Source organism: Megalops cyprinoides, chromosome 16 (assembly GCF_013368585.1).
Source record: "Megalops cyprinoides isolate fMegCyp1 chromosome 16, fMegCyp1.pri, whole genome shotgun sequence".
In the NCBI taxonomy this organism is placed as follows: Eukaryota; Metazoa; Chordata; class Actinopteri; order Elopiformes; family Megalopidae; genus Megalops; species Megalops cyprinoides.
This window is the reverse complement of record NC_050598.1, coordinates 5,584,746-5,609,684: the sequence shown is the minus strand read 5'-3', so window position 1 is coordinate 5,609,684 and position 24,939 is coordinate 5,584,746. Positions and strand designations below refer to the sequence as shown.

General features: G+C 44.6%; 2 protein-coding genes across 2 annotated transcripts in view; both read right to left on the bottom strand.

Moving 5' to 3' along the window:
- The window catches only part of slc16a13 (solute carrier family 16 member 13), a 40,376-nt gene extending 27,861 nt beyond the window's left edge, over positions 1 to 12,515 (bottom strand). Inside the window, exon 1 of the mRNA XM_036547622.1 lies at positions 12,340 to 12,515. The gene's annotated coding sequence lies outside the window, so the exon portion shown is untranslated. The remainder of the gene's footprint in view (positions 1 to 12,339) is intronic.
- Positions 12,516 to 16,060: 3,545 nt separating this feature from the next.
- Positions 16,061 to 24,529, bottom strand: bcl6b (BCL6B transcription repressor). Its single transcript, XM_036547618.1, has 12 exons — positions 24,418 to 24,529; positions 23,077 to 23,158; positions 22,752 to 22,974; positions 21,922 to 22,152; positions 21,513 to 21,689; positions 21,221 to 21,419; positions 20,566 to 20,795; positions 20,040 to 20,167; positions 19,576 to 19,752; positions 19,048 to 19,178; positions 18,687 to 18,824; positions 16,061 to 18,134 (listed from the first exon to the last, which is right to left on the bottom strand). Exons 3-12 carry the CDS (start codon positions 22,958 to 22,960, stop codon positions 17,994 to 17,996), a joined length of 1,761 nt encoding a protein of 586 aa, XP_036403511.1. The 5' UTR covers positions 22,961 to 22,974; positions 23,077 to 23,158; positions 24,418 to 24,529; the 3' UTR covers positions 16,061 to 17,993.
- Between the last annotated feature and the right edge of the window lie 410 nt (positions 24,530 to 24,939).

Below are 24,939 nucleotides of genomic sequence, written 5' to 3'. Positions count from 1 at the left end.
CCAGATGTTTTTAACACAACTCTCCCCCTCCTGGAGAGTTTCACTCAGTTGGTTGTTTAGATAGAGCTCTTTATCCAAACACCTCAACCCACAAAATTACAATGTCAACAAGACAAACACAACATTAAACACATAAACGTCGACAGCTCTTCCGTTCTCAGACGGGCTTCTGCAGATCTGTTTCAAACTGTAGGATATCGCAATCTTCCATGACAAGGCACGAGCATCCACAAGTGCAGGCATACACACACAAGTGCCAACTGTCACGCACGTGTCCACCAGTGTACCCTCACTCGTAGGCTATCCGCTATAGCGCTCTCCCAAAGGAGTTACACATTTAACCGGTCACTATGGACTCTTTTCTCTGCAGTCAAGGTACACCACACACTTTGCAACTTTTCCCTTTTACCCACGTGTACACAGCAGTCATACAATGATTACAGCTTTATCATTGTAGGCACATATCTTCACAGTTCTTTGTCTAACTGTTAGCTTTTACTTATAGTGTTACTCTGTAAATGTCTCGGTTCTTCCTTTTGATCCAGCAAGGTAAGGAAAGGGGCTCACCAATAGTCAGAGAAGATCAACAGATGTTGAAGGCGCACGCAGGTGTCTTCTCTTCACTTTGGCAGGATCTCTCCTTTTCCTCTTGGATCCGAGTCACGGCACCAAGTTGTTGGTTTTCGGTGAAATTGACGCACTTGCAAGCTAACTAATAAACTGTTACACAAAGAACTTCAGTCTGGATCGTTTTTGCAGAATAGGAAAAAGATGTTTATTGATGATCTTCAGTACAGCAAGGCTTCAGATGTTACACACACTGAGTTTCACACTTAGAGTCTTACGCCTAACACTCATCAATCTCTCACGGTCCAGTCCGATTCCGCTGCTGCGGCTGGTGCTGCGGGTGCTGGAACTGGCAACTCTGCTTCACAAAGAATATCTTACAGCATCCTAAAGAGTGGGAAACTAATGACCTAAGCTGTACAGATATTTGATTATAACTGACCTTGCATCGCCTAGAGTCTGGCACCTAATTGGAAAAACATTGCTTCAAAGGGTATCCTTGGTTGATAAGGGAGCACACACTGACCCAACTCCTCTTTGTCACAAACGTTGACATGGGAGACAGAGTGGGAGAAAGTCCCACCGGGTAGAGAATCCCTATATCACCCAAGAACAAAACTTTTAATATAAGAAGCCTCAAAGATCTAAGATATCTTGGTTGTGATATATGTTGTAATATATGCATTTCCACATGGTTAAATATGGAGTGACTGACCTAATACCGAACTACAGCTATAGGAGTGCTCGAAATCATAGGCCTTTCCGTTGGAACGGCCTTGTGCCACGTACACACTTTCAGTATGCCTGTGTGCATGATTAGTTCAACATAGCAGCATCTCTTGGAATGTAGGCCACAGGTCGTAACTCTGTGATCAGCCTAAAAACTACACAGAATACAATCATCATTGTCCCAGCGTATACTAATTCTACTAAACTAATCAGTCTATTAATATACTGATCACTAAATAATCACCACTATTCTTCAGTCCCCTATCTGATCATTCTCAAACTCATCAATGATCACAAAAGGAAAGTGTGATTATGTTGACATGGGAGACAGAGTGGGAGAAAGTCCCACCGGGTACAGAATCCCTATATCACCCAAGAACAAAACTTTTAATATAAGAAGCCTCAAAGATCTAAGATATCTTGGTTGTGATATATGTTGTAATATATGAATTTCCACATGGTTAAATATGGAGTGACTGACCTAATACCGAACTACAGCTATATGAGTGCTCGAAATCATAGGCCTTTCCGTTGGAACGGCCTTGTGCCACGTACACACTTTCAGTATGCCTGTGTGCATGATTAGTTCAACATAGCAGCATCTCTTGGAATGTAGGCCACAGGTCGTAACTCTGTGATCAGCCTAAAAACTACACAGAATACAATCATCATTGTCCCAGCGTATACTAATTCTACTAAACTAATCAGTCTATTAATATACTGATCACTAAATAATCACCACTATTCTTCAGTCCCCTATCTGATCATTCTCAAACTCATCAATGATCACAAAAGGAAAGTGTGATTATGTGTGATAGATACAGATGTAAGTATACATATGAGCAAGCAAATCTTATACTCTCAAGAGCATAGGCATTTTGCGTACCAGCGTTAATAGAAAAACAAAGTTTTTCTAAGTTGGAACTAATGAAGCAAAGAAACGTTCAGTTGGGGTGGCAACAGCTTCTGTGCTGTGAAAACAAATCCCTTTTACCTCTATGTTTGATGTTAAGCACACGCATAGCTGGTACTACATATGCTGTGTAACAAGACCCTGACCATTCAGTAGGTAAATACGAATAAGTGTGTTTCCTGAAAACATACATAGTCCCGTTTGGATTTGGCTCTGTCTACAACTCCTAAATTTGGCATTAAAACAAACAAAGATATTACAGCAAAACGTCCTTGCTGATGCATCATTTCCCATGGTCTTAAAGTAGAAAGACTATAGTTACATGAACTACGTCCCAAAAACATACCTGTACCATTGTTTTCCCAACATACCCTTGGGTGCATAACTCAATTTCACTTGATCTGGGGGACCTGATGGAATTGGTTATGTATAGAAAGTCACATTTTCCTCAAAAAAGGGGCTTTGTGTGTCCTCATAAGCCGTGGCATAATCTGCTAATGTGAATGGAACTGATACGTATGGATATGTGTTAGAAGATGTTGGTAATAACCCACACACCCAACATGAGTCTTGACCTTTTACCCTAGCATAGCTGTGTGCCATGGCTAGAAATGTGTTGTCTCTGTGTGCATCGTGATGACTGTCATAATGTGCTTGAACTCTCAGAAACATCAGAAACACCAAAACAAACCACATATTCAACATGGATATTATCACACAGAATGTCAATATATCAGTTTATAGATAATCTTGAACGATGTTCCCAGGGATTCCGTTGTCGTCCCCAAGGCACTCGCGATGACAAACGAGGTCATGTTGCAGTTCAGGAGGAGGCTCACTCGATCCACAGGTTGATCCGGGCCAGCTCCTGTAACCTCTGGATGCTCAGGACACGGAACCCTGAAAAAATACACAAACACACAGGAAAACGAACAACACATCACAGCTGTAATGACATTTTAAGCGTCCTAGCTAATTGTCAATTCCAGTAATTTTACTAATTTCCCCCGTCTGGCCCTCTGGCAGGGTCGTAACACAATGAGAAATGTTAACGTGAAATAGCGTGAAACACGTCATTTCATGTTTTCTTCGTCTTTGGATAACCCCTGGAACTTACTGTCTCCAGTTCTACCCTCCGACTCTCCCCATAGCGCTGCCGTTTGCTCTCCCTATTCTTTTGGGGGCTCAGCTAATTTACAATGACTCACATGAATCCATTTCTGCTTTCCCTGCACCTTGACTGCAGCATCTGTAATCAACAACACCTGATAGTGTCCCTCGCATTTCGCCTCTGTCGCCAACCTTTGGGGCTTGTGAATCATGACCCATTGACCAGGTACTAAAGAATGTCCCCCGTCAGGTGGCTGTCTCCACGCCTCCACCACCCGCTGGGCAGCTGTTCGAACTGCTTCAGTCAACTCAGTGCAGTAAGAGATCAAGGCATCTGACTGTCAAGTGTATGTCAGCCTTGCGCATGTCAATCGTTCCCGGCAAAGACATTGGTCTTCCAGTGACGATCTCAAAGGGGCTCGGTCCTGTTTCCTTGTTGTGTGTCGCCCTCATGCTACACAGAACCGCAGACAGGGCATTGAGCCAAGAAATCCCGTCCTGATGTTTCTTCGCCAGCCTCTCTTTCAGCGTCCGGTTCACTTGTTCCACCTGTCTGGAGAATTGTGGTTGATGCAGACAATGAAGAGACCACTGGATCTCCAGCATTCGACAAACCTCCGCATAAACGGTTCCCATAAAGTACGTTCCTTGGCCTGAGTCGATCTGATCCGGCAATCCCCATCGAGGGATTATGTCCTTCACCAATGTCTTCGCAGTGTGCGTTGCAGTGCCTCTCCTAGTGGGGTACGCTTCCACCCACCTGGAAAATTTATCCACAATCACCAGTACATCTTGATAACCCTTACAAGGCGGCAGTGAACTTTAGTCCACCTGTAGGTGTCAAAACGGTCCTGGCGGTGCCGGTGTCCTTTTGGCAGGCACTTTGATTTTCCTGTCATCGTTGTTCTTCTGACAGGTGACAAACCCTTGTACTATTTGTCTCGCAACACTTGCAAAGTTTGAATTCCACCATGTTTGTGAAAATCGATACCTCATCTTATCTACTCCCACATGTCCCAGGGAGTGAATCTGTGTCGCCAGGTACGGTACGAGACTGGATGGAGCCACTGTCTTCATGCCATGTCGCCACAGGCAGTCATCGTGGAGTGTTGCTCCGTGCTCGATCCATCCCCATTTTTTCCTTACTGGCATTCTGTTGCATATCTTTGACGTCCGTCAATCGTTCACTTTTCTGATACACTGCCAGGTGTGATATTGGAGTGTCAGTTTCGGTGTCTTCCTCTCCATCTTGTTCTCCATTTTGTTCTCTCTTTTTACCTTCACTCAGGTTCTTGAATCTCTGAGTCAAGTTGTCTTCCGCATCATCACGTCACTGACTGTGATTGCCTGTTCGATTTTTCATGTGGCAATCTTTAGCCCAATGTCCATACTTCCCACACTTCCTACAGGCTCCTTTCTTGCCCTTCTGATACTAGGCAAACTCAGCCTTCTGCTTTTATGCAGCCACATTACGAATCTTGCATTCGAGATCTGTTTCCACTCTTCTTGCTGCTGCCACCAGGTCTTCAAATGTTGTGCGGTTATCCTCCCAACCAGGCGTGCTGAGCTTGACCGCCTTCCACACTTCAGGTAACAGGCCTTGCATGAATGTCGCCTTCAGTGGACCATTCGCATTTGCTCCGATGTTCCGTTCATTGAAGCCTTCCAAACCAGAACGTCTCAGGAACAGCTTGGTGAATCGGTCTGAGTAGTCATCCATTCCAAAGCTTCTCCTGCTTTCTGTATGCAGGCAGAAATCTTTCCCCAATCTGTTGTTGCTCTTGTAGCTCGTTGGATCCACAAACAAATTGCTTCCCAGGCATTACCCAAATTCTGTCTTTCATCTCCCAATGCTACTTCAACTTCATGGGTAACTCTGAAGTGGGCAGTGGGATAGGAGTGAGCTCCCCTTTCAACTGTAGCTCCGCCCCTCCAGTAGGGCTCCTGTTCCTTCCCATTTTCTCTCAGTCTGCCTCTGAGCTCCGACAGCTCCTCTTCTAGCCTCTTGCATTTCATGCTCTTATCTCTCATCTGCTCAGCCAACGCCCTGACATTCTCTTTCTCGTGACTCAATTGTCTCTCAGACTCCGAATTTACTTGCTTTTCGTATCTTTTCCGCAATTGACCCAACACCACCAAAGTTAACGGCACTCTTTCTTTTTCAGGCACACGTTGTGATTTCCCCCAAGCCTTTTAAACATCATCAATTAGCCACAAACCACCATGCTCAAGCTCAATCCCATACTTTTACTCAATCTCTCTTTCAAGTTGTTCAAGTTTAAAAGTGGAGCGCAAATACACCGTACTCATTGCCACCATAGTTTCAAAATCAACATCAGGTGCAGCTCTCTCACCTTTCTCAGTAGTAGGAATCTGCTCCGCTTTGTCAGCACCAGGCTCAGAGTTTCCCTGAGTGCCAGCCATCGTCATTAATCTCAGACTGTTGTCACATCTGTGCTAGTTCTCTCACTAAGAAAACCCAGATGTTTTTAACACAACTCTTCCACCTCCCGGAGAGTTTCACTCAGTCGGTTGTTTAGATAGAGCTCTTTATCCAAACACCTCAACCCACAAAATTACAATGTCAACAAGACAAACACAACATTAAACACATAAACACATAAACACATAAACGTCGGCAGCTCTTCCCTTCTCAGATGGGCTTCTGCAGATCAGTTTCAAACTGTAGGATATCGCGATCTTCCATGACAAGGCACGAGCATCCACAAGTGCAGGCGTACACACACAAGTGCCAACTGTCACACACGTGTCCACCAGTGTACCCTCACTCGTAGGCTATCCACTATAGCGCTCTCCCAAAGGAGTTACACGTTTAACCGGTCACTATGGACTCTTTTCTCTGCAGTCAAGGTGCACCACACACTTTGCCACTTTTCCCTTTTACCCACGTGTACACAGCAGTCATAGAATGATTACAGCTTTATCATTGTAAGCACATATCTTCACAGTTCTTTGTCTAACTGTTAGCTTTTACTTATAGTGTTACTCTGTAAATGTCTCGGTTCTTCCTTTTGATCCAGCAAGGTAAGGAAAGGGGCTCACCAATTGTCAGAGAAGATCAACAGATGTTGAAGGCGCACGCAGGTGTCTTCTCTTCACTTTGGCAGGATCTCTCCTTTTCCTCTTGGATCTGAGTCACGGCACCAAGTTGTTGGTTTTCGGTGAAATTGACGCACTTGCAAGCTAACTAATAAACTGTTACACAAAGAACTTCAGTCTAGATTGTTTTTGCAGAATAGGAAGAAGATGTTTATTGATGATCTTCAGTACAGCAAGGCTTCGCAGAGTTTCAGATGTTACACGCACTAAGTTTCACACTTAGAGTCTTACACCTAACACTCATCAATCTCTCACGGTCCAGTCCGAGTCCGCTGCTGTGGCTGGTGCTGCAGGTGCTGGAACTGGCAACTCTGCTTCACAAAGAATATCTTACAGCATCCTAAAGAGTGGGAAACTAATGACCTAAGCTGTACAGATATTTGATTATAACTGACCTTGCATCGTCTAGAGTCTGGCGCCTAATTGGAAAAACATTGCTTCAAAGGGTATCCTTGGTTGATAAGGGAGCACACACTGACCCAACTCCTCTTTGTCACAAATGGTGACATGGGAGACAGAGTGGGAGAAAGTCCCACCGAGTAGAGAATCCCTATATCACCCAAGAACAAAACTTTTAATATAAGAAGCCTCAAAGATCTAAGATATCTTGGTTGTGATATATGTTGTAATATATTCATTTCCACACGGTTAAATATGGAGTGACTGACCTAATACCGAACTACAGCTATATGAGTGCTCGAAATCAGAGGCCTTTCCGTTGGGACAGCCTTGTGCCACGTACACACTTTCAGTATGCCTGTGTGCATGATTAGTTCAACATAGCAGCATCTCTTGGAATGTAGGCCACAGGTCGTAACTCTGTGATCAGCCTAAAAACTACACAGAATACAATCATCATTGTCCCGGCGTATACTAATTCTACTAAACTCATCAGTCTATTAATATACTGATCACTAAATAATCACCACTATTCTTCACAGGGTAAAGCTTTTTTTATGGTAGAGGCATGCTGTTTGTGCTATACTGACAGACAACATTAAAAAGTGGCATTGCATGCCCAAGGAGATGGACATTACCATTTGAAACCTTACAAGATACCCGCAGCCCTCTATAAAGTTTCACCAATGCACTAAGTGGTGAGAAACACCCAACTCCTTCCTCTGTTCTGCCACTTAAATGCATGGCTTTTTCCTGCCTTACTGCACCTGAGACCAACTGTGACCTGGCACAAGAAATGAGGTAGACAGTATGTAAGTAGAGATCTGAAGAACAGGTAGAGGGTACAAAAACATAGACATACAAACAGTTCTCAACACTGTCCCTTTGCTCAATCCACATTCCAAGGACACTTTTATGACAACAAGAAACCAAAGAAAGCAAAGTGAAGAAAGAGCTTATCAGAGCATGCCAGCAAGGTCTTGGAGGAAGATCCATTGTACTTGTCCAAACACCCTGATGACAAGGAGTCATAAAGCAACTGAACAAGAATTGACATGACAAGATTTCTTCCGTGCATCAGGATAGCGGGAAAAGAAGGTGCAAGCAGTCATGGGACAGCAGAAGCAACAGCCACTGCTCAGACTCCAGAGGAAAATTTCAGGTTGTTCTTAAGATGTACTGGAAAGGATGAAAATGGTGCTGAAGAGACCGCTCTTGGTCAGTGGAAAAAAAATGCTGGTAGCCTGTCTCTCAGGGTTCAAATTATGGGGGGGATCAGGGGGGTCTGACCCCCCTAATTAGGACTTGGGCCCCCCCCAAAAGAGATAAAAACAACAGTTTGGGGGGAGGGGGGGGGGTCGAAACATTTAAATGTCCTTCCTACCTGTAATTGTATATATTACAATATATTTCCCATACTCATGCCTGGACCCCCCGATCCTTCCCATAATTCGAACCCTGCTATCTCTGCCCCTACACAAGAAAATACTTGTGCATTTCAGCCTCGGTTTGTGCCTCAGAACATATGCTCACCACCTCAGCAGTACTATGCAGCTCCAAATGTAAAAGACTTAAGGGAGCATAGATAAGCATGTGTTCCTTAAAAAGAAACAATTTAGCATGTAAGCGGTACAGCCAAACACCCCACAGAGGCAAGACCTGTTATTGTTAACTAAAGCTGAATTTTTGTTCATCCTGAACAATCAGAAGCCAAAAACATTGTTAAAGCACAGCTTTTAGTCTTCCATGCTCATGCTTTATCTAGAGTTATTGCGTAGTCTCATACAACGTAATTATAAATACTCAGAAGCATGTGGAAGAATTACTCTACATTCTGCAAAACAGTCACAAAAAGTCACACACACACACACACACACACACACACACAAATTTATATATTTATACATGGAATCCCAAACTGAAATTAAAACCATTCTTTCCAAACTGATTAATAAAATACCCTGAACTATTCATTTCTCTGCTAGGACACACACTGATTCTTGATGAGCCAATATGAAACTCTGCATATGACATGGTGGACTTTTCATAGCAGAGGCAAGCTGGTTGTGCTGTAGTGGCAGAAAACAGCTAAAAAGAGGTATCTTTTGCCCAAGGAGACCGACATTACCTCTCAAAATCTTACCACATGCCCTCAGCTCACTAATAAGTGCGGAAAACAACTCTTTCCACTGTTCTGCTATTTAAATGTGGGGCTTTTTCATGCCTCACTGTGTTGGGAACCAACAGTGACTTGCCACAAGAAATGAAGGAGAAAGTAAGTAGAGATATGAAGAGGAGGTGTAAGATACAAAAACAGACATACAATTATTGTCAGCACTGCCCCTTTGCTCGATCTACGTTTCAAGAACACTTCTGTTACAATGAAATATCAAAAAGGCGAAGTGAAGTGAAGGAACCGCTTACTGGAGTATAACGAGATCTTGGAGGAAGACCCATCGTACCAGACCAAACTCCCTGATGGAAAGGAGCCAGAAAGCAAGCAAACAAGAGTTGACATAAATGGGATTCTATCTGGCATCAAGACAGAGGAGAAGAAAGCTGTGAGCGGTCATTGGGGTAGCAGAGGCAACAGCCACTGCTCAGACTCTTGCACAGCAGAAAGGAAATGCAAGTACCCCGCCTCTGCTGCTATGCAAGACAATACTTGTGAATTTCATCCTTGATTTGTGCCTCAGAGCATGTGTTGAGCACTTCAGGAGTACGCTGCAGTTCAAAATGTACAGGAATTTCACAAGGGAGCATAGACAAGCAGTACAGCCAAACAGCCGGCAAGGGAAAGACATGTTATTATTAACTAAAGCTGAATTTTTTTCATTCTGACCGTTAAAGGACAGTTTTCAGTGTTCCATGCTTCTATACATATAGTGTTATTGCCTACTCTCATACTATATAATCTGGACAAAATACTCATGTTTTGTGACATGTAAATCCTGAAAACAACCATCACTTCACAGAGACAATCTTTACTGTGTACTGCATAACATTAAATGTACAGTAACTGGTTGACAACAGCTCTTTGTTCTTTTGAGTAGGAAGTCAGAAACTTTTCGCAAAACTTCTTTTCCATGTTCTGTGACTGTTCCCATGGCATGTTTTCATTTTTGTATTAGGAGGTATCTTTAAAGCTTTGATTTCACTGGATAGCACTTCCTTCTTTTTGGTATTACTCACAGTGTAAATGAAGGAATGAATCACACTTCTCTAAAACAGCCACTGAAAGTCTCTGAAATGGCCATTGCGAAACTGTTTGACATTGGAAATCTGAGGTCGGTCTTTTAAGTCATATCTGAAGTCATGTTATGTTTAAAAGGTTTAACTGTTAAGAAAATTTTGTAGTTTCTTAACAAATATAAGTTGTGTGAAAACATTAATTTCTGTTTTTTTCTTCATTTACTGTCATGTTGTCAGGAGAAGCTGGCCAATACTTCTCACTAAAATAAACAGTATGCTCTCCATAATCATTTACAGCATAGTAGGTAAATTGTTGTACTGTAGTTTCATAACTTTCATAACATTCATATGTAGTAATGTGAAGATAAAGAAATCTGGACAATACCTGACCACATTTAATTTGTGGGCTTTTGTTGAGGGTGATCAAATTCCCTTTTTTCTGCCACAAACATGACAAGGATCTGGCTAAATATCTTCCATGGTATAATAATAACACCAAGAATAAATTATATTACATTATATTATATTATATTATAATGAATATTTCATAGTGTGGCAACCCTACTGCCTTGTAGTTCAACAGAATAGGAACGTATAACTAGGCCTCTAAATATGAATTTGCTCACTAGGCAACAATGGACAAAGGTATTGAAAGGTATTGGAAGCACTTGCCTCAGTTAATGAGATATTAAGTATTGAACCATACACACGCAGTAATATACGTATGACATCTGACTGAATGACACCACCTGCTGATGCAACATGGGGCTAAGGTACAGGGAGCTAGAGAGGAGGGAGTAGATTAGTGAGCTATGGTTAATGCCAGGTGTGCATGTATCAGAGCACCTGGCAGCATGTTACCCACACTCCACAGCCTAAAATCCACCCATTAACACAGGGTCAACCAAAAAAATTATTGTAATTCATTCATTGAACATCCATTACTTATGGCTTCCTGAAAAAAAAAAGATATTAAACAGTAAACTAATCCATATTAAAGCCAGGTAGAGTGTTTTATTGGTTTTGCCTTCTAATCCTCCATTATTTTGTCCAAATTATGTCACAGCTATGTCCCTGTTATGCTAAAATAGAAAAGACCACTCCCTTTCCAACACACGACAGTACTCATGTAGCTAGATAACATTAACATAAGACATTCAAATATTTCCGTTTTCTATGGAAACATAATACTGCTTGAGTTTTCATGAATGTTACATTGGTATTTGCTTACTATTCGGCTTTGATATGTATTTAAAAAAACACCTTAACTTTGCTCGCCGGTTAGCTAACTAGGTCAGTGGGGGACTGCGCACGCTCTAGTTAGCGCTGCTTTCCTGATAGACTTTAGAGAACAGTGGGCCATATAATACCACGTTTACTCACGCAGCCCGTAAGTGTGCACTGTGCCGTCCAAGTACACTAGTGCTCTCACTCAATGTACCGCTAGGAGGCTCTGTATTACTCACAACTGTTAGGGGTTTACTTCGGTGGGAGCAGGGTAAACTTAATGAAACATGACAGTGGAACGAAATTTAAATTAACATCGCAATACTCAGGTAATCAGCGCTACGAAACATTAGTATTACGAACTGAATTTTCAGACCTGTCTCTCTTTTAAGTGTACAGGCAAAATATTTGCCCGTGAAAATGCTGTTGCATATAATGTTTAATCTTGCATCTACCCTAAACGTGTACTACTTTTTCATTCGAAAATACAACCCTTCATTTATCTTTTGAGCGGGCTTATCATGAATATACAGCAACTTGACTTGATTCGCCTTTTAACATTTTCTCTCTGTGGACACGTTGGGCAGTCTTTTCTGCTTCAGCAGTGCCAAAATCTTAAAATAATATTAATGAGGCGCTCGTGCACTGTAGCGGCTTCAAACTGTTTCCGAGGTAACTGCGAAAGAAGTGCACGAGCGCTTTAGTGACTCAGAGTGAGCTTGAAGCATAATTTAATTAACAGATACCGAAAATATATATCTGGCATTAACGGACAGGTGATATCTATATTATGCAAGACACTAGGCGTAGCGACTCAACACAATACCCTCTAACCCACAGATTAACCAACACTAATACAGCGACCAACAACATCAACCGTGGCTAGGCAAGTGACAACAGCAAAAAGGCCGGTTACGTATTCATTCTCGGTATTGAACATGTTGTAGCCGCCTTGGATTCGTAACACGCTAATGCATTCACATGCGTCTCCGTTACTCTAGCAATGTGTGCAACTACAAGGTAGGCCTGTGCGTGCTGTAATTTCACAAATGGTTCATTCCCTTCCCCGTTTCTTTGCTCACCTGTCTACCTCGTGTTCCGTTGAATCATGCTTGAAGTCTTGAGTCTATGTCCTCGTATATTTAGGACCGTCGAACTTGTTTTGGGAGGATATTAAGGCTACATCGAGGCAAGAGTTACAGCTGATCAATAATTTTAAAGGAAACACACCGAAGACCGGTTCATTATGCTTGAGAGGGCGGGCTAAAACGGCAAACAAGGCCGTCTGAAGTGCTCGTGCCCGTCTGCGCCACATGCACGCGCATATCAACATTACGTTACATTACGAGCCACAAACCGCAGGTACAATTACCGCTACATTAACAGCATCTTATAAAATGAAAAATTTGGGTATAAATAAATAAATGTAATAAACAACGTCTCCATCATCTGCGATACTTGTTTTTCACAAACAAACAAGAACTGGCCGTCTATTTGTCACCAAGCAAGTACCCGGCTCCGGGCTCCTGTTGAATTAAATTGACTGACCGGTCCTGAATCTAAAAGTACTTGTTTGCTGTTCCTTTCACTAACTGATTTTAGTTTAATGTCGACAGAGAATAGATTTAAAGGCAAAGCATGATGCTTATGGAAGGTAGCTTGGCTAAAATGAATGAACAGCAGCAGAAGGTGTGTAACAGAATAGGTGCTACCATCAACCTCTAATTTGTACGTACATGTACGTGAGGCATAACGTCATCACAGTTTGTTTTGGGCTCGCACGTATGGGTAAATGCAACATCATGATGAGCAATGCGTCATGCTCTACCAGTGGTTCTCAACTGGTGTGCTGTGAGGCGAAGTGAAGTGTGCCGAGGAATTTTGAGGAAGCCAATACGCTTTTTATTAGTTTTTATATAGGAGTGTGTGCGTGTGCACTTACACTCTGTGAAAAGACTGATGTTTTATATTGTGCTATTAACCCTTTCGCACGTAACCTAATTTTATGCTATGTAGCACACGCGTCACATTGAATGTTTCGTTATGTTTTCATTAGCGTTATTAAGCTTCTGATAGTTTTCAATTGGCATCTGCTATATTTTTTAACGTTAAATCGCTGTTTCCTCAAAGCTAATTTTTTTCCAATCTAGTGTTCTAATCGAACCGGTTGTAGCATACGCGCTAAACGGCAACTCACACTTGTGTGACCGTACGTGCGAAAGGGTTAATGGAGTAATGTTTTGTTTTATTTTATTTGTTTTATTTTAGTATCTTGCTGTTCATGATGCCGCACTATGTCAAGTTCTTGCTCCGATGCACTTCACTGCATTTTTAATAAATTATATGATTGCCTGTCTGATTTAACTATCTGTAGTTAGATAATTATTTGACAGTCTGCTGTGGTGAAATATGGGTCAAATCTCGCTAATGACATCATAGCCTATCGTAACGTGTTCTTCATAATTCTTCATAATCGATAACCAATTATAAGTTGGTGTGCCTTGACGTTCTGGTTTGACCTTTGATGTGCCTTAGCCGCAAAAAGGTTGAAAACCAGTGCTCTAGACGGCCAGTAATTACTACTTGACATTTGGCCAGTGTCACGCTTGCGAGTTTGGCTTAATCGCATTACAAAACTGCAGATAATGAGATGTAGTAAATGCAGAAACGTATATTTACATATGTTTATGACCACATTATCTTCCAGATAGTTCTTTGCCGCATACGTCATATCACGTCTGTGAAATTTTCGGTGATCTATATAAGAAATAGGAGGGGAAAATACAAACAATGTTTTTTTTTTTTAGTTACCTTGTTGTTTTATCTGCTTGTGCTTTACATTTATGCTGTACTTGGCATTTATTTGGAAATGACTGATGAAATTATCTGTTAAACAACGTAATGTAATTTATGGTATCTTTATCTCAGATATGTACCATAAATCACTGTCAGTCAGCATCACCATAGACATACAAATATGTCTGATGTGTCCATTCCCAGCCTCTTTATAAATCTCCTGAATGAAAAGTGCACCGCAAAAACAGGGAACATAGGTCAACCTGGCAACCCTGTGACTTCACTCAGCACAGGAAACAGGTGTGAAGTTACCAGGTTGGCAGCCATTGAGAGCTTCCCTCTATTTCTATCACTCTGCTCCTGCCACACCTCATTACATCTGTGCAATTGTTTCCACCTAGCAGTATTTATTCATCTTGACCTGCTCCTTGCTCTGTCTTTCTCAGGGAAGTCTGGGAGTGTGTGTTTTTTTTTTGTGAGGGAGGGGAGGATAATCTGTCCACCCTCATATACACATGGATCTGTGTGTTTTCAGCAAGAATTGGAATATGTGGTTCATATGCTGGTCAATGACAGAAACCACCATCTTAACTGCAGCCAGCACTGGACCGCGATCAGTGGACATTTCCAAGTGTCCATTCGTAAATAACAGAAACGCCCTCTTTTTTACTACTGATGGGGGGAAAGGAAAGCAAAAGGGGCTTGTACGTCCCTCTTGATGACGAGTCTAATCAAGAGGTGAGGAAATGAAGGCAGACACGCACTCCCTCGCAAAGGGACGACACGAAACACGATGGGGGCTGGCGCCTGTTGTTCAGTCACCGCGACACTTGCCGTCTGTCGAAACCCCATTCTCACGCGCATAAGAGATGGTGACCCTTGAGGCGGCGACTGAGGAGGTCAAAAGGCGAGGTTCCTGTTGCCAATATCTGATCTTGCACCAAACCTACAGAGGGCCTGATGGGCAGTCAACTGCAGAATGGCCCTTTACAGGAAGTGGGGCAGACAGAGGGTGGGAGAGTTCAACAGGCCATTGCCCTCGACACAGGAAGCGGCGTGCTGACATGCATTACTGGAGGGCAGTGTGCGCTCCGGATTAGAGCAGGGCCGGAAACAGGTGCCAGGGACTCTATTGTTCCTTCCCTCTCCCCAACACCCAGAAAGTAATAAGACACTCTTGCTGTACACCAGAAATGAGTCATGGTTCCAAGGGGTGAGTTAATGAGTGAGAGGAAGGAAACAACAGGGGGGGGGAGGGGTCCAGAGCCCTGAGATCTTAAAAAAGAGCACCCTTGTTCAGTTATCCTGCCACTCTAGTCGATTTCTGAAACTTTATAAGAAATCACACCAGAGGAGGCTACAATCATGGCAATTACCATGTTAAGAGAAAAATGAAACAAAGTCCTTCTAAAACTATGGCTTTTCCCCTCCCCACTATGTTTACAGTGCTCTGTGGTAAACTGCAGACTGACCTAGTTGCTTGTTATTTTTGCCACAATGTATTTTCAGAAATTCACTATGTTTTATAATTTGAAAGAGATTAGCCATAAGGGATTAGCCATGTAAAGTGTTTGAATTGCATGCCATTAACACACACGCACACACACACACACACACACACACACACACACACACACACAGTACAATACATAAGAAATACACTTTCTTTTAATTCAGAGCATTTAATTTATTCCAATATATATGAAACAGGTCTTGTCTTTGTCCAGCAAAAGAGCTCCTTACATTTTTCATATATTATCATCCTTATCATCATCATTATCATCATCATCATGATCAATTTTTACATTTATGTCATGTAGGTAACTGTTCTGCTTTCCAAGAAATCATCCTTTAACAAAATAAAGACTGGTCCCTGCCAGGACACTGAAATGTAGCTATGACTGTGCACCAATGAGAGGGTTTAGTACATGGTATTTTTCAATCAGAAGAGAGCAAGAGAGAAATACAGCAGTGATATCAAAGCCCAAGACTCCACACATTCCCCAAGTGTTTTGTTTTGTTTCATTTTGTTTTATAGAAAAAAAAATATCACCCCACACTGAAGAAATTCAGAACAGACCAACTGATAAGTAAGAAATTTCTGGGAACGGCCATTCCATTTGAACACCAATGATGACACTGCTGTGACCTCTGAGTGCTACGTGTTCCTGCTGGCTGGAGCCCTTAGTAATGTTAGACTTGAGACATGGAAACTGGCCCACATGCTGAATTCCACTTGGAAAAGAGTGGCACTGATTTTACATGCAGTGGTTAGCTTCTGCAGCTCGGCTGCACTGCTAAACGCTTGCGAGAGGAGGACAGTCAACCATGCGTTACAACAAACATTGGAATAGTTTAGAATAAGGACACACACTCTGTGCCCTCAGACTGTTTGTGTTAGCCTGACACAGAGGTCAGGCTGACATTTTTTAACAAACGTACATGTTACGCAATGGCCAGACCCACAGCTTCAACTCCAGCCAAAGCCTTAGACGGACACTTTGCTTCTTTCTTCCAGTCCGATATGTAAAAAGCTGGCTCAACACAAACCATTCTCAAAATACCTGCTCCCCAGAGTTCCCAGCTCAACAGAACCTGCTGATTCTGGCTAGGAGGTGATGTATTGTTTATGGACAAACACACACACACACAACAGGGGAGGTGCACTTGAAAGCACAGCACTGGAGAAAAAATGGAAGGGTTGACGACATAAAAGGGGGAGGCGACCGATGTGTGACCCCGCCTGCGGACTGATGTCACACCGCAATAAACCTCGCCCCCTTTTACCCCCTGTCAAAACTCAACGGCCCGCATCGAGTTTCCCCTCTCATTCCTCTTAGCGGTGCTACTCTGATGGACGACGCTAGCTGATTGGCCCTATTGGCTTGGGGAAACAAAAAAAAAGGACAAAAAATAAGACATGAAAAACTGACAAGGTATACCAAGAACTCTACTAACCATACACCCTTACGGCTACCCTAGCGTTCCTCCAACCCTTTCACCTTCGTTTCCTGACACATTACTGCTTCATCTCTCCATCTCTCGCTTTCTCGTCCCTCTCAAACATCCATCCTTCTTTCACTTTCCCATAACATTCCTGTTATTCACTTATCATCCCCCTCTCCTCTCACCAATCCTTTTGGCAACCTCTTTGTCGGCCCTCTCCATTGCCATATTCAACCTGACTGCCCTGCCCATCGGCTCTAAAGCACACCATTGTCTGCCTGTCTCGACAAAACACATCTTGCCCTGCCAATCACTTTCAGAGGCTCCACCGACACATGAACGAGCGGAGGCTGCTGCCCTGAAAGAATGTGAGGAATGACAAACCAGCGGTCCCCAGGGGGGGGGATCTCACAGCCCAAGACAAAGGAGAGTGGTCCTTTCTCTCCCTCTCTCTCTCTCTCTCGCAAAAAAAAAAAAAAAAAAAAAGAAAGAAACAGAACTTAAAACATGTTCTGGAACATCCCGTCCTCAGTCTGATTCCAAACCCCTGACTGAACGCTCCGGTGACAGATAGCCACAGCGTCGTGATCTGAGCCACACGGCATCTTCGCCGTCACTATGCCGCCATCGTACAGTAAGTGCCTGCCTTCCCGCCGTTTGCACATCTTTTACACTCTCCTCCTCCGCAGGCGTTGCTCAGTGCCTCCTGCCGCTGGTGGCCTGAACCTCAACAGCAGCACGGAGCTCCAGCTCACATTTGCTGCCAGGGGGGAGAGCTCCCATTTAAACAGTGCATGGAAACACACACTTTTCAGCAGGTCAAAGTAAAAGAGGAGAAATAATACAAGCAAATCAACCATTACTGTGAAAGGGTGTCAGGTGTTGCCTCTGAGGAAGGGAAACCAGTCAATCCAGCTGATGGTGTGGGGTGGGGGTGGGGGTGAGGGGGTGAGGGGAACGGTGGGGTCAGGGGTCACAGGTGGAGGCAAGGGCTTCAGCAGGACTGCAGGACAGGTCGGTAGGGGTCAACCAGGACTTTGTAGCGGATCTTGGTGTTGGTGACGGCGCCATGCTTCTGACGCAGGTGCAGCCGAAGCTGGCTCTTGTGGCGGAAGTGCAGGTCACACTTTTCGCACTGAGAGAGAGAGAGAGAGAGAGAGAGAGAGAGAGGGAGGGGGGGGGGGGGGGGGGGAGACAAAAACAGGGTAAGAGGAGAATGGTCCTCTTTCTGCATTGGTTTTACACCTCGCATCATGCGTTTTACAAGTTCCCCACTTTTAAGAGTGTGAGGGAGAAAAGTAAACATATTAACACCTCACCAAAACAGAAGTGGAGAATTTACAGACAGAAATGAATAAAACTTCCACATTCTGTGAGGTTTACAAATTTCCCTTAAATAAGCCGATACATTGGACGCATCAGGCATACAATAGATACATACACTATACATTCATAATAATATATGCTTGATGGCCTGGTTACCTAAAGCTCAGACTATTAAATGTGACTTGCAAAGAAAATGTGAAAATTTCATTGAGAGTGGCTCTCTCTTTTCCTGTGAGGAATGTTTCCAGAGAGAGCTGGTAGAGAGAGATCAGCCTGGGTATGATGGGTTGACATTACCATATGCATTGGTATGCATGTTTATTGTGTGCGTGTTTATGTGTGTGTGTGTGAGTATACTTACAGTGTAGGGCTTCTCTCCAGTGTGAATGCGCAGGTGGCTTTTCAGCGTTTGCAGGTGACGGAAGCGGGTGCCACAGGTGTGGCAGGGGTACGGCTTCTCCCCAGTGTGGATCAGCACGTGAGCGCGCAGGTGAGCTACCTGTCAATATAAACACATACACAGGTGAGCTACCTGCCAATGTACCACATACACGCAGGTGAGCTACCTGTCAATACAAGCACACACGTGCACACCCGTGAGCTGCTTGCCAATGTAAAAACACACATAGGTGAGCTACCTGTGAATATAAATTTATATTCATAAGTAAACACCAACAGACACCTTTAAGCTACCTGTTGTTAACCCCCTACCAGTTCCCCACCTGGACAAATCTGGCCCCGCAGGTGTCGCAGCGGTAGGGTTTCTCTCCGGAGTGGATGCGGGAGTGCGTTTTCAGGTTAGCCGGCCGGTTGAACTGCGCTCCACACACGCTGCAGCGATACGGCTTGTCTCCTGCAGGGGGCGATAATGAGTCAGAGCGATACTCATATATTCAGCCTGCCACGCAAAGGTCGTCAGTCCTGACATCTATCCTCAGGGTGCCTAGCTGCCTGTCCGTCTGCCTCACGTCTGTCTATTTGCCTCACTGTCACAGAGCATATTGTGTATGACCTTATCTTTGGGTGACTGTATAATACATCGCATAAAAATATTCCATTTCAATATCACTTCGTATGCATTTGTACTGCATCTCTGGGTTCAACTTCAGGTCATTGTAAGCATCAGAGTCAGACTGAATATTTTCTGTATATATTGTTTCTTTATTCATTTAGCATTATTCTTTCCTCTGCAGCTCAATGTGTTGCTGATCAGTTAAAAACCTGATTAAATCCAGGGTCTGTCGCCTCACCTGTGCTCGCAGATTTGGCCCCGCCCAGGGTGCTGCTGACACGGAACGGTGAGCAGCAGCTCTCGTTCTTCATTGGGTGACTGTTCGGGCTGTCACCTAGGCAACGCAGGTGCCTGTTATGATGGGGGGCCTGCGGTTCGGTGGAACAGGGGTGCAGGCAGAGAGAACAGCAGGGAGCTGAAGGAGAGAGTGGGAGGGGGAGAGAGAGAAAGAGTATAGTTCTGAATGAAAGTCACACAACCTTCCCTGTAAATCACTTGTGTATTTGGCAACTACTACAAAGTGGTGCTTTATCATTATAGATCTGGGAACTCAAACCATTAATCAATCCTTAGTATGTGACAGAATTACAGAGGGAACAATCGAGGATAAAAGCCCTCAGGACAGAGGAAGTTGAGAGACCCCAACTCTCAATGCTGGGAGCGAATGAGGTGAGGAGGGTCATGGCGTTAAATGTGCCTAACCTGACTTGTCCTGGATCAGTGGGGTGGCAAGTGGGGTTAGTTCATCCGTGGGGCGGGGCAGCAGCCCATGGCAGGCCTCCTGGAGCAGGGTGTTCTGGGATACATCGCACTGAAAGCCCTGTCCGGCCCTGGAATAGAGGAGAGTTGTCACAGTGTGGCCCTGCACCTGCCACAGATGAAGAGCTCCCCCTACAGGAGAACCATACCAGTACATCCCTGCTTGAGTACAGCGTTCAAGCATTCTCTCTGAAGCAATTCAGGGCAAAACATTTGCCCTCTGTTTTACACTGTCTTTAAATATTAGAAGTACTCTTTCATTGCCTTTATATTGGGAGGACAATGATGGTGATTCTGGAGCTGAAATAGCCCAACAGAATTTAGACAAAAGTGCCCACTCAGTGTGTAAGCAACTACAGTGTCATCTGCTAATATGTTCAGACTTAATGTAAATTTAATGTAGATTTAATGTAATGCAAACATGCATTCAGTTCCAGAATAAAGGCCACACTGTACACAGTCCACGCACCTATTGTCCTCGTCGGGTCCATCCATTGGCCAGACCTCTAGGGGAGGCTTTGGCGTAGAGGCCAACCTATCAGTGGTGGCGGGGACATGGCTGCAATGTTGTGGCCCCTCCCCCTCAGCTGGCTCCTCCTCCTTGACTGTAGCAGTGCAGAGAGGGTTCAGAACGATGAACTTGTACTTCTTCCAGTTGCAGGCCTTGGGATCAGGGATGGATTTGGTCCCATTCTGCACCTGTAGGCAAACCAGTAAATATATCAGCACTGAAGAAATGTGAAACAGCGCAAACTGAATCCTGGACCAAATGGCTGTGATGGGTATTCTGGGTATTGTTTTTTTGTTATTTATATTTTCCACCATTTTCTGCCTTTAACAACACTACTATCTTGCAGTTGTACTTTTACTGTCCTTCATGAAACCTACATGTTCAAGACTTAAAGTGTGAATTATTTTAATGCCCATATTATCTATACGTATTTTAGTATTTTACATTACATTCCCTACAGTCATTACCGCTGTCATGGAACACCCTCCGATTGCAACTACCATCACAATGCTTAGCAGAGTTGTATTATTAGTTTTCCTGGGTGGACCACCAAACACTCATAACTGTCAGCGTTTTCATTGCAGGGTGTGGGCGTGGTAGAGGGGTAACACACCACTGGCTGGGGTGTCTTGCTGCAGCCACTGGATTCGGCAGGGGAGTTGGGCTGACAGCCGGAGCGGGTTGGGCTGTCTGGAGATGGAGTGGGGGACCCCAGGGTCGGCGACTCAATCTCCAGCTTCACCCTCTCAGACCTGGGCTCGCGGTCAAGGCGAGTCCCCGGATCCTGTGAGGCCCAGCTCTCTCCAGGGACCCTGGAAGGGGGAAATGCGCTGGTTATGCGCCTTTTTTAAAACCATGGTCAGGAGAAATCAGTTCTTGTCCTTTCACGTTACGTCTTGCCTCACCTTGCAGAGTCGCAACACAGATGTGCAGCGGCTCCCCCAGGTGGATGGGAGGTGGCAGCGTATGGAGTTGGGCGGCCACTCAGCGAGCTGTTCGGGAACGCTCCTCCAGGGGGCGCAAGCGAGATGGCAGATGAAGGGGAGTCCAGCTCCTTTTGAGGGGGACCTGACATTCTCTCACTGAAGATCACAAGGAGAAAACTGTAAGGTATCTACAGCTGAAATTACAGTAAAATGAAACATTAATGCAACAACAATATTACCCTATAGCATAAAAAGCCAACTGCAGGCACAGAATGCACAAAACAAGGAGGAAAAGCCCCCGTCTTTCTCCTCCCCCCTCACCATTTCTTTACACCTGAACTTCATCTATCGGCACCGCCCGTTTTGGGAAGACTCCAACGCTTCTTACCTGTTCAGCATAAAGGTGCGGCAGGTGTCCGCCACGTGCTCCATCTGCAGGTAGGTGGCAGCGGCGAGCACGCCGGGGACAGTGCGGGCAGACAGCGGCAGGCGAGACGTGTACATGAAGTCCAGCAGCAGAGACACGCTGGCCGCGTCCAGCGATTCGGGCAGGGACAGTGACACCGGCCGCTCCCTGCCAGCGGGCGAGCACCGGGAGAACAGGGAGTAGAAGAACCCACTGATGGGGAGAGAGAGAAAAACCACCAGGCCTGTTAGGGGAAGGACCAACAGCCCCACTAGCAGCACAGTACATCTGAGCCTGCCATAGCCTGAGTGACAGTGAGTGACCACCCAACACCGACCGTCAGCAAGTAAATAACTAGACATTACTGTATTTTAGACTTAAATGAATTGATGGTTCATTAGAACTTATTAGAATTACAGTGTTTAATATGCTCATGTTTAAAGGTACAGTTGTTATTCAGTTGTTATCACTTACTTTTTTGTGTTGCATCATAAGCTTTGGCAACACTCGCAAAATGTATTTCCGGCCAGTGAAGTGCATTGAATTGAACTGAATGGGCGGGTCTCTTGTGGAGAGGAAGAGAACAAAAGAGAGGAGATGAACAGAGAGAAAGAGAGATAGAACAGTAAAAGAGAGAGACCGGAGGAGGGCCAAATCTTGCAGAAAAAGAGCAGGAGAGAGAAAGCACGTAGTGGACGGGATTGAGAAAAGGAAGAGAGAGAGAGAAAGAGAAAGAGAGATGCAGAGAGAGGGAGAGAGACAGACAGAGGCAGAGAGAAAGGGAGAGAGAGCAGCCCCTGGTGTGGACTGACCTGCAGGCGACCAGCACAGAGCAGTGTGCCCGCAGGCTGATGGCGCCCACCACCAGCGTGGCGTCGGTCAGGATGCCGCGGTGCCTCATCTCGTTCAGGTTCCGCAGGACGTCGCCAGAGTGGCGCGTGAACTCCTTCACGTACCCCTCCGCCACGCTGCGGCCCTCCACGCGCCCCCGCCCGGTCCCGTATCCCTCCGCTGCCTGCATCCTGCTCACCTCGTCTGCTGGGACAAAAGAGGAGAGTGTTACAACAGAACGTCAACAAAGTTTCTCCGTGGAAGCTCGTTTAAAGCTTTCACTCCCTGTTAATGTCACTAACCCACCTCAGAGCAGTGTTTGATTGGACAGTGCGACAACCAGTCAGCTGGCAGCATCTGACAGGTGAGACCAGCTCCCTACTCGTACCTGCAGGAAGACAAATATGAATGTCGCATAAACAAACATTGCAAAGGATGATGTACAGTTTGTCTGAAGGCTAGATTACAAAATACGTTACAGTGATTCATTCTGTCTCAGGTCAGCTTACACTGTGTGTAATCAAAAACTTCCACAACACCACTTATTACTCTGTGTACACTAACAACTATGATACTGAGCTTGCTCACAAGTCACATGAACCAAAGTCCTGCACTTTGACTATGATAAAGCTTATGAACCAGATTATGCTATTATGGCTTACAGAAAAGCTGCAGTTCTCCACAAAAGAGACAAGCACAGCACAAATGCACATGCACGCACCCACGTACACAAGCGCACTCACAGAGCAGCAGTCTGTGAGTCACAACGCACGCACAAACTATCCAACAAAATTCCCGTCACTCGGACTCTACCCCATCCAGCTGTCTTCATCTCATTCACATCCTTTTCACCCTTTCAAAGTCATGCAACACATGCCGTACATATTCAGCCCAGTTATGTGTCATTTTGTTAAAATAAAAACAACAACAACAACAATAGAACACAGTTAGCCACAGCCGTTACGCAATGCGCTTCTAAACATCCCACAGAGGTGTTGCTATGCCTTGTGGTCTCCAAATGAATGTGAGATTAATCAAAGGACAAAAAGGACAAGATGAATGTTATCAAAAACGTATACAAGCCCGTCTATGCCCTACTCTCTCAGCCGAAACGGCTCTGAACCCGCACATGCTCTCAGTGTATGTAGGAGTGGGGCTAACACATCCCTGTGGTGTCCCTTCTGCTCACTACTGATTGTCACAACAAACTTCCCTATCAAAGCACTGTCGGAAAAGTTGGATAAAACCACACAAAGCAGAGTTTTGGAGTCGCTGGCAAAGATTTTTTTTCCTTGGTGAAAATCAAAATCCTTGAGAATTAAGACGCTTGCATTGAGGGGGTCCATGTTTTGGCATGACCGCTTTGTCCCATGATGTTAAAATGGGCTCCACAAATTTAAAAAATATACGAAACTGCAGACTATCAAGTTTTTCGAAGGCATCCCATGTCATTATTGCTGGCTGTCATTCTTACAGGCCAAAGAGACGGCGCCTGTATTTCAACAATACAAAAAAGGAAAAAAAAAAAAATTATCGAAGAATGGAGAACACAACGTCCTTCATGATGGAATACCCTAAATGTTGTCAACAATACTCAGCCTAAATGATAATCTCAACAATCATGAATCAATTCAAAGATGCACTCACCCCGGCCAGCAGGGACGAGAACTGAGGCAGACAGTCCCAACCCCAAAACCCCCACGCAGCAAACAATCTCTCGGGCAGAGGTAGGAGAGGCTGCACTGGTGCCTCTGCTATGACTGTGTCAGGATGGTGATGAGGACTGAAGGGAGACGGGGGGGGACTCTTTATAACGTCGCGCAGGAAACCCCATTCAGCCGGGGCGCTCATTTCCTCTTTCCCCCATCAGCCCACGCGCAGCCAGGAAGCCATGCAGGAAAGATCCAGGCCCAGAACCTCGGGTATTTTTAGTGAACCATTCGTTTTTTTTCCCCTCTGTACAGTAATGGCAGGAAAATGGCTTGTGTTTTTGTTTCATGCAAGAAGAAAAAAAAGTATATATCCACTGGGAGCAGGAAAAGCAGACAGTGCCTTCCAGGGCCAAACTTTACCTTAGCAAACCCCTCCCACTACCCCCTTAACCCCTCTCCAGGACAAAGAAAACAGTCGGAAGGGAAGCTTGGAAAAAAACAACAAAAAACACAAGCA

Coding starts and splice junctions, on each gene's coding strand:
- bcl6b (XM_036547618.1), bottom strand. CDS start 22,960: ATGCAGGCAGCGGAGGGATACGGGACCGGGCGGGGGCGCGTGGAGGGC. Junction 20,168..20,565: donor GGACCCGACGAGGACAATAG/GTGCGTGGACTG, acceptor CCTCTATTCCAG/GGCCGGACAGGGCTTTCAGT. Junction 19,179..19,575: donor GGCCAAATCTGCGAGCACAG/GTGAGGCGACAG, acceptor CGCCCCCTGCAG/GAGACAAGCCGTATCGCTGC.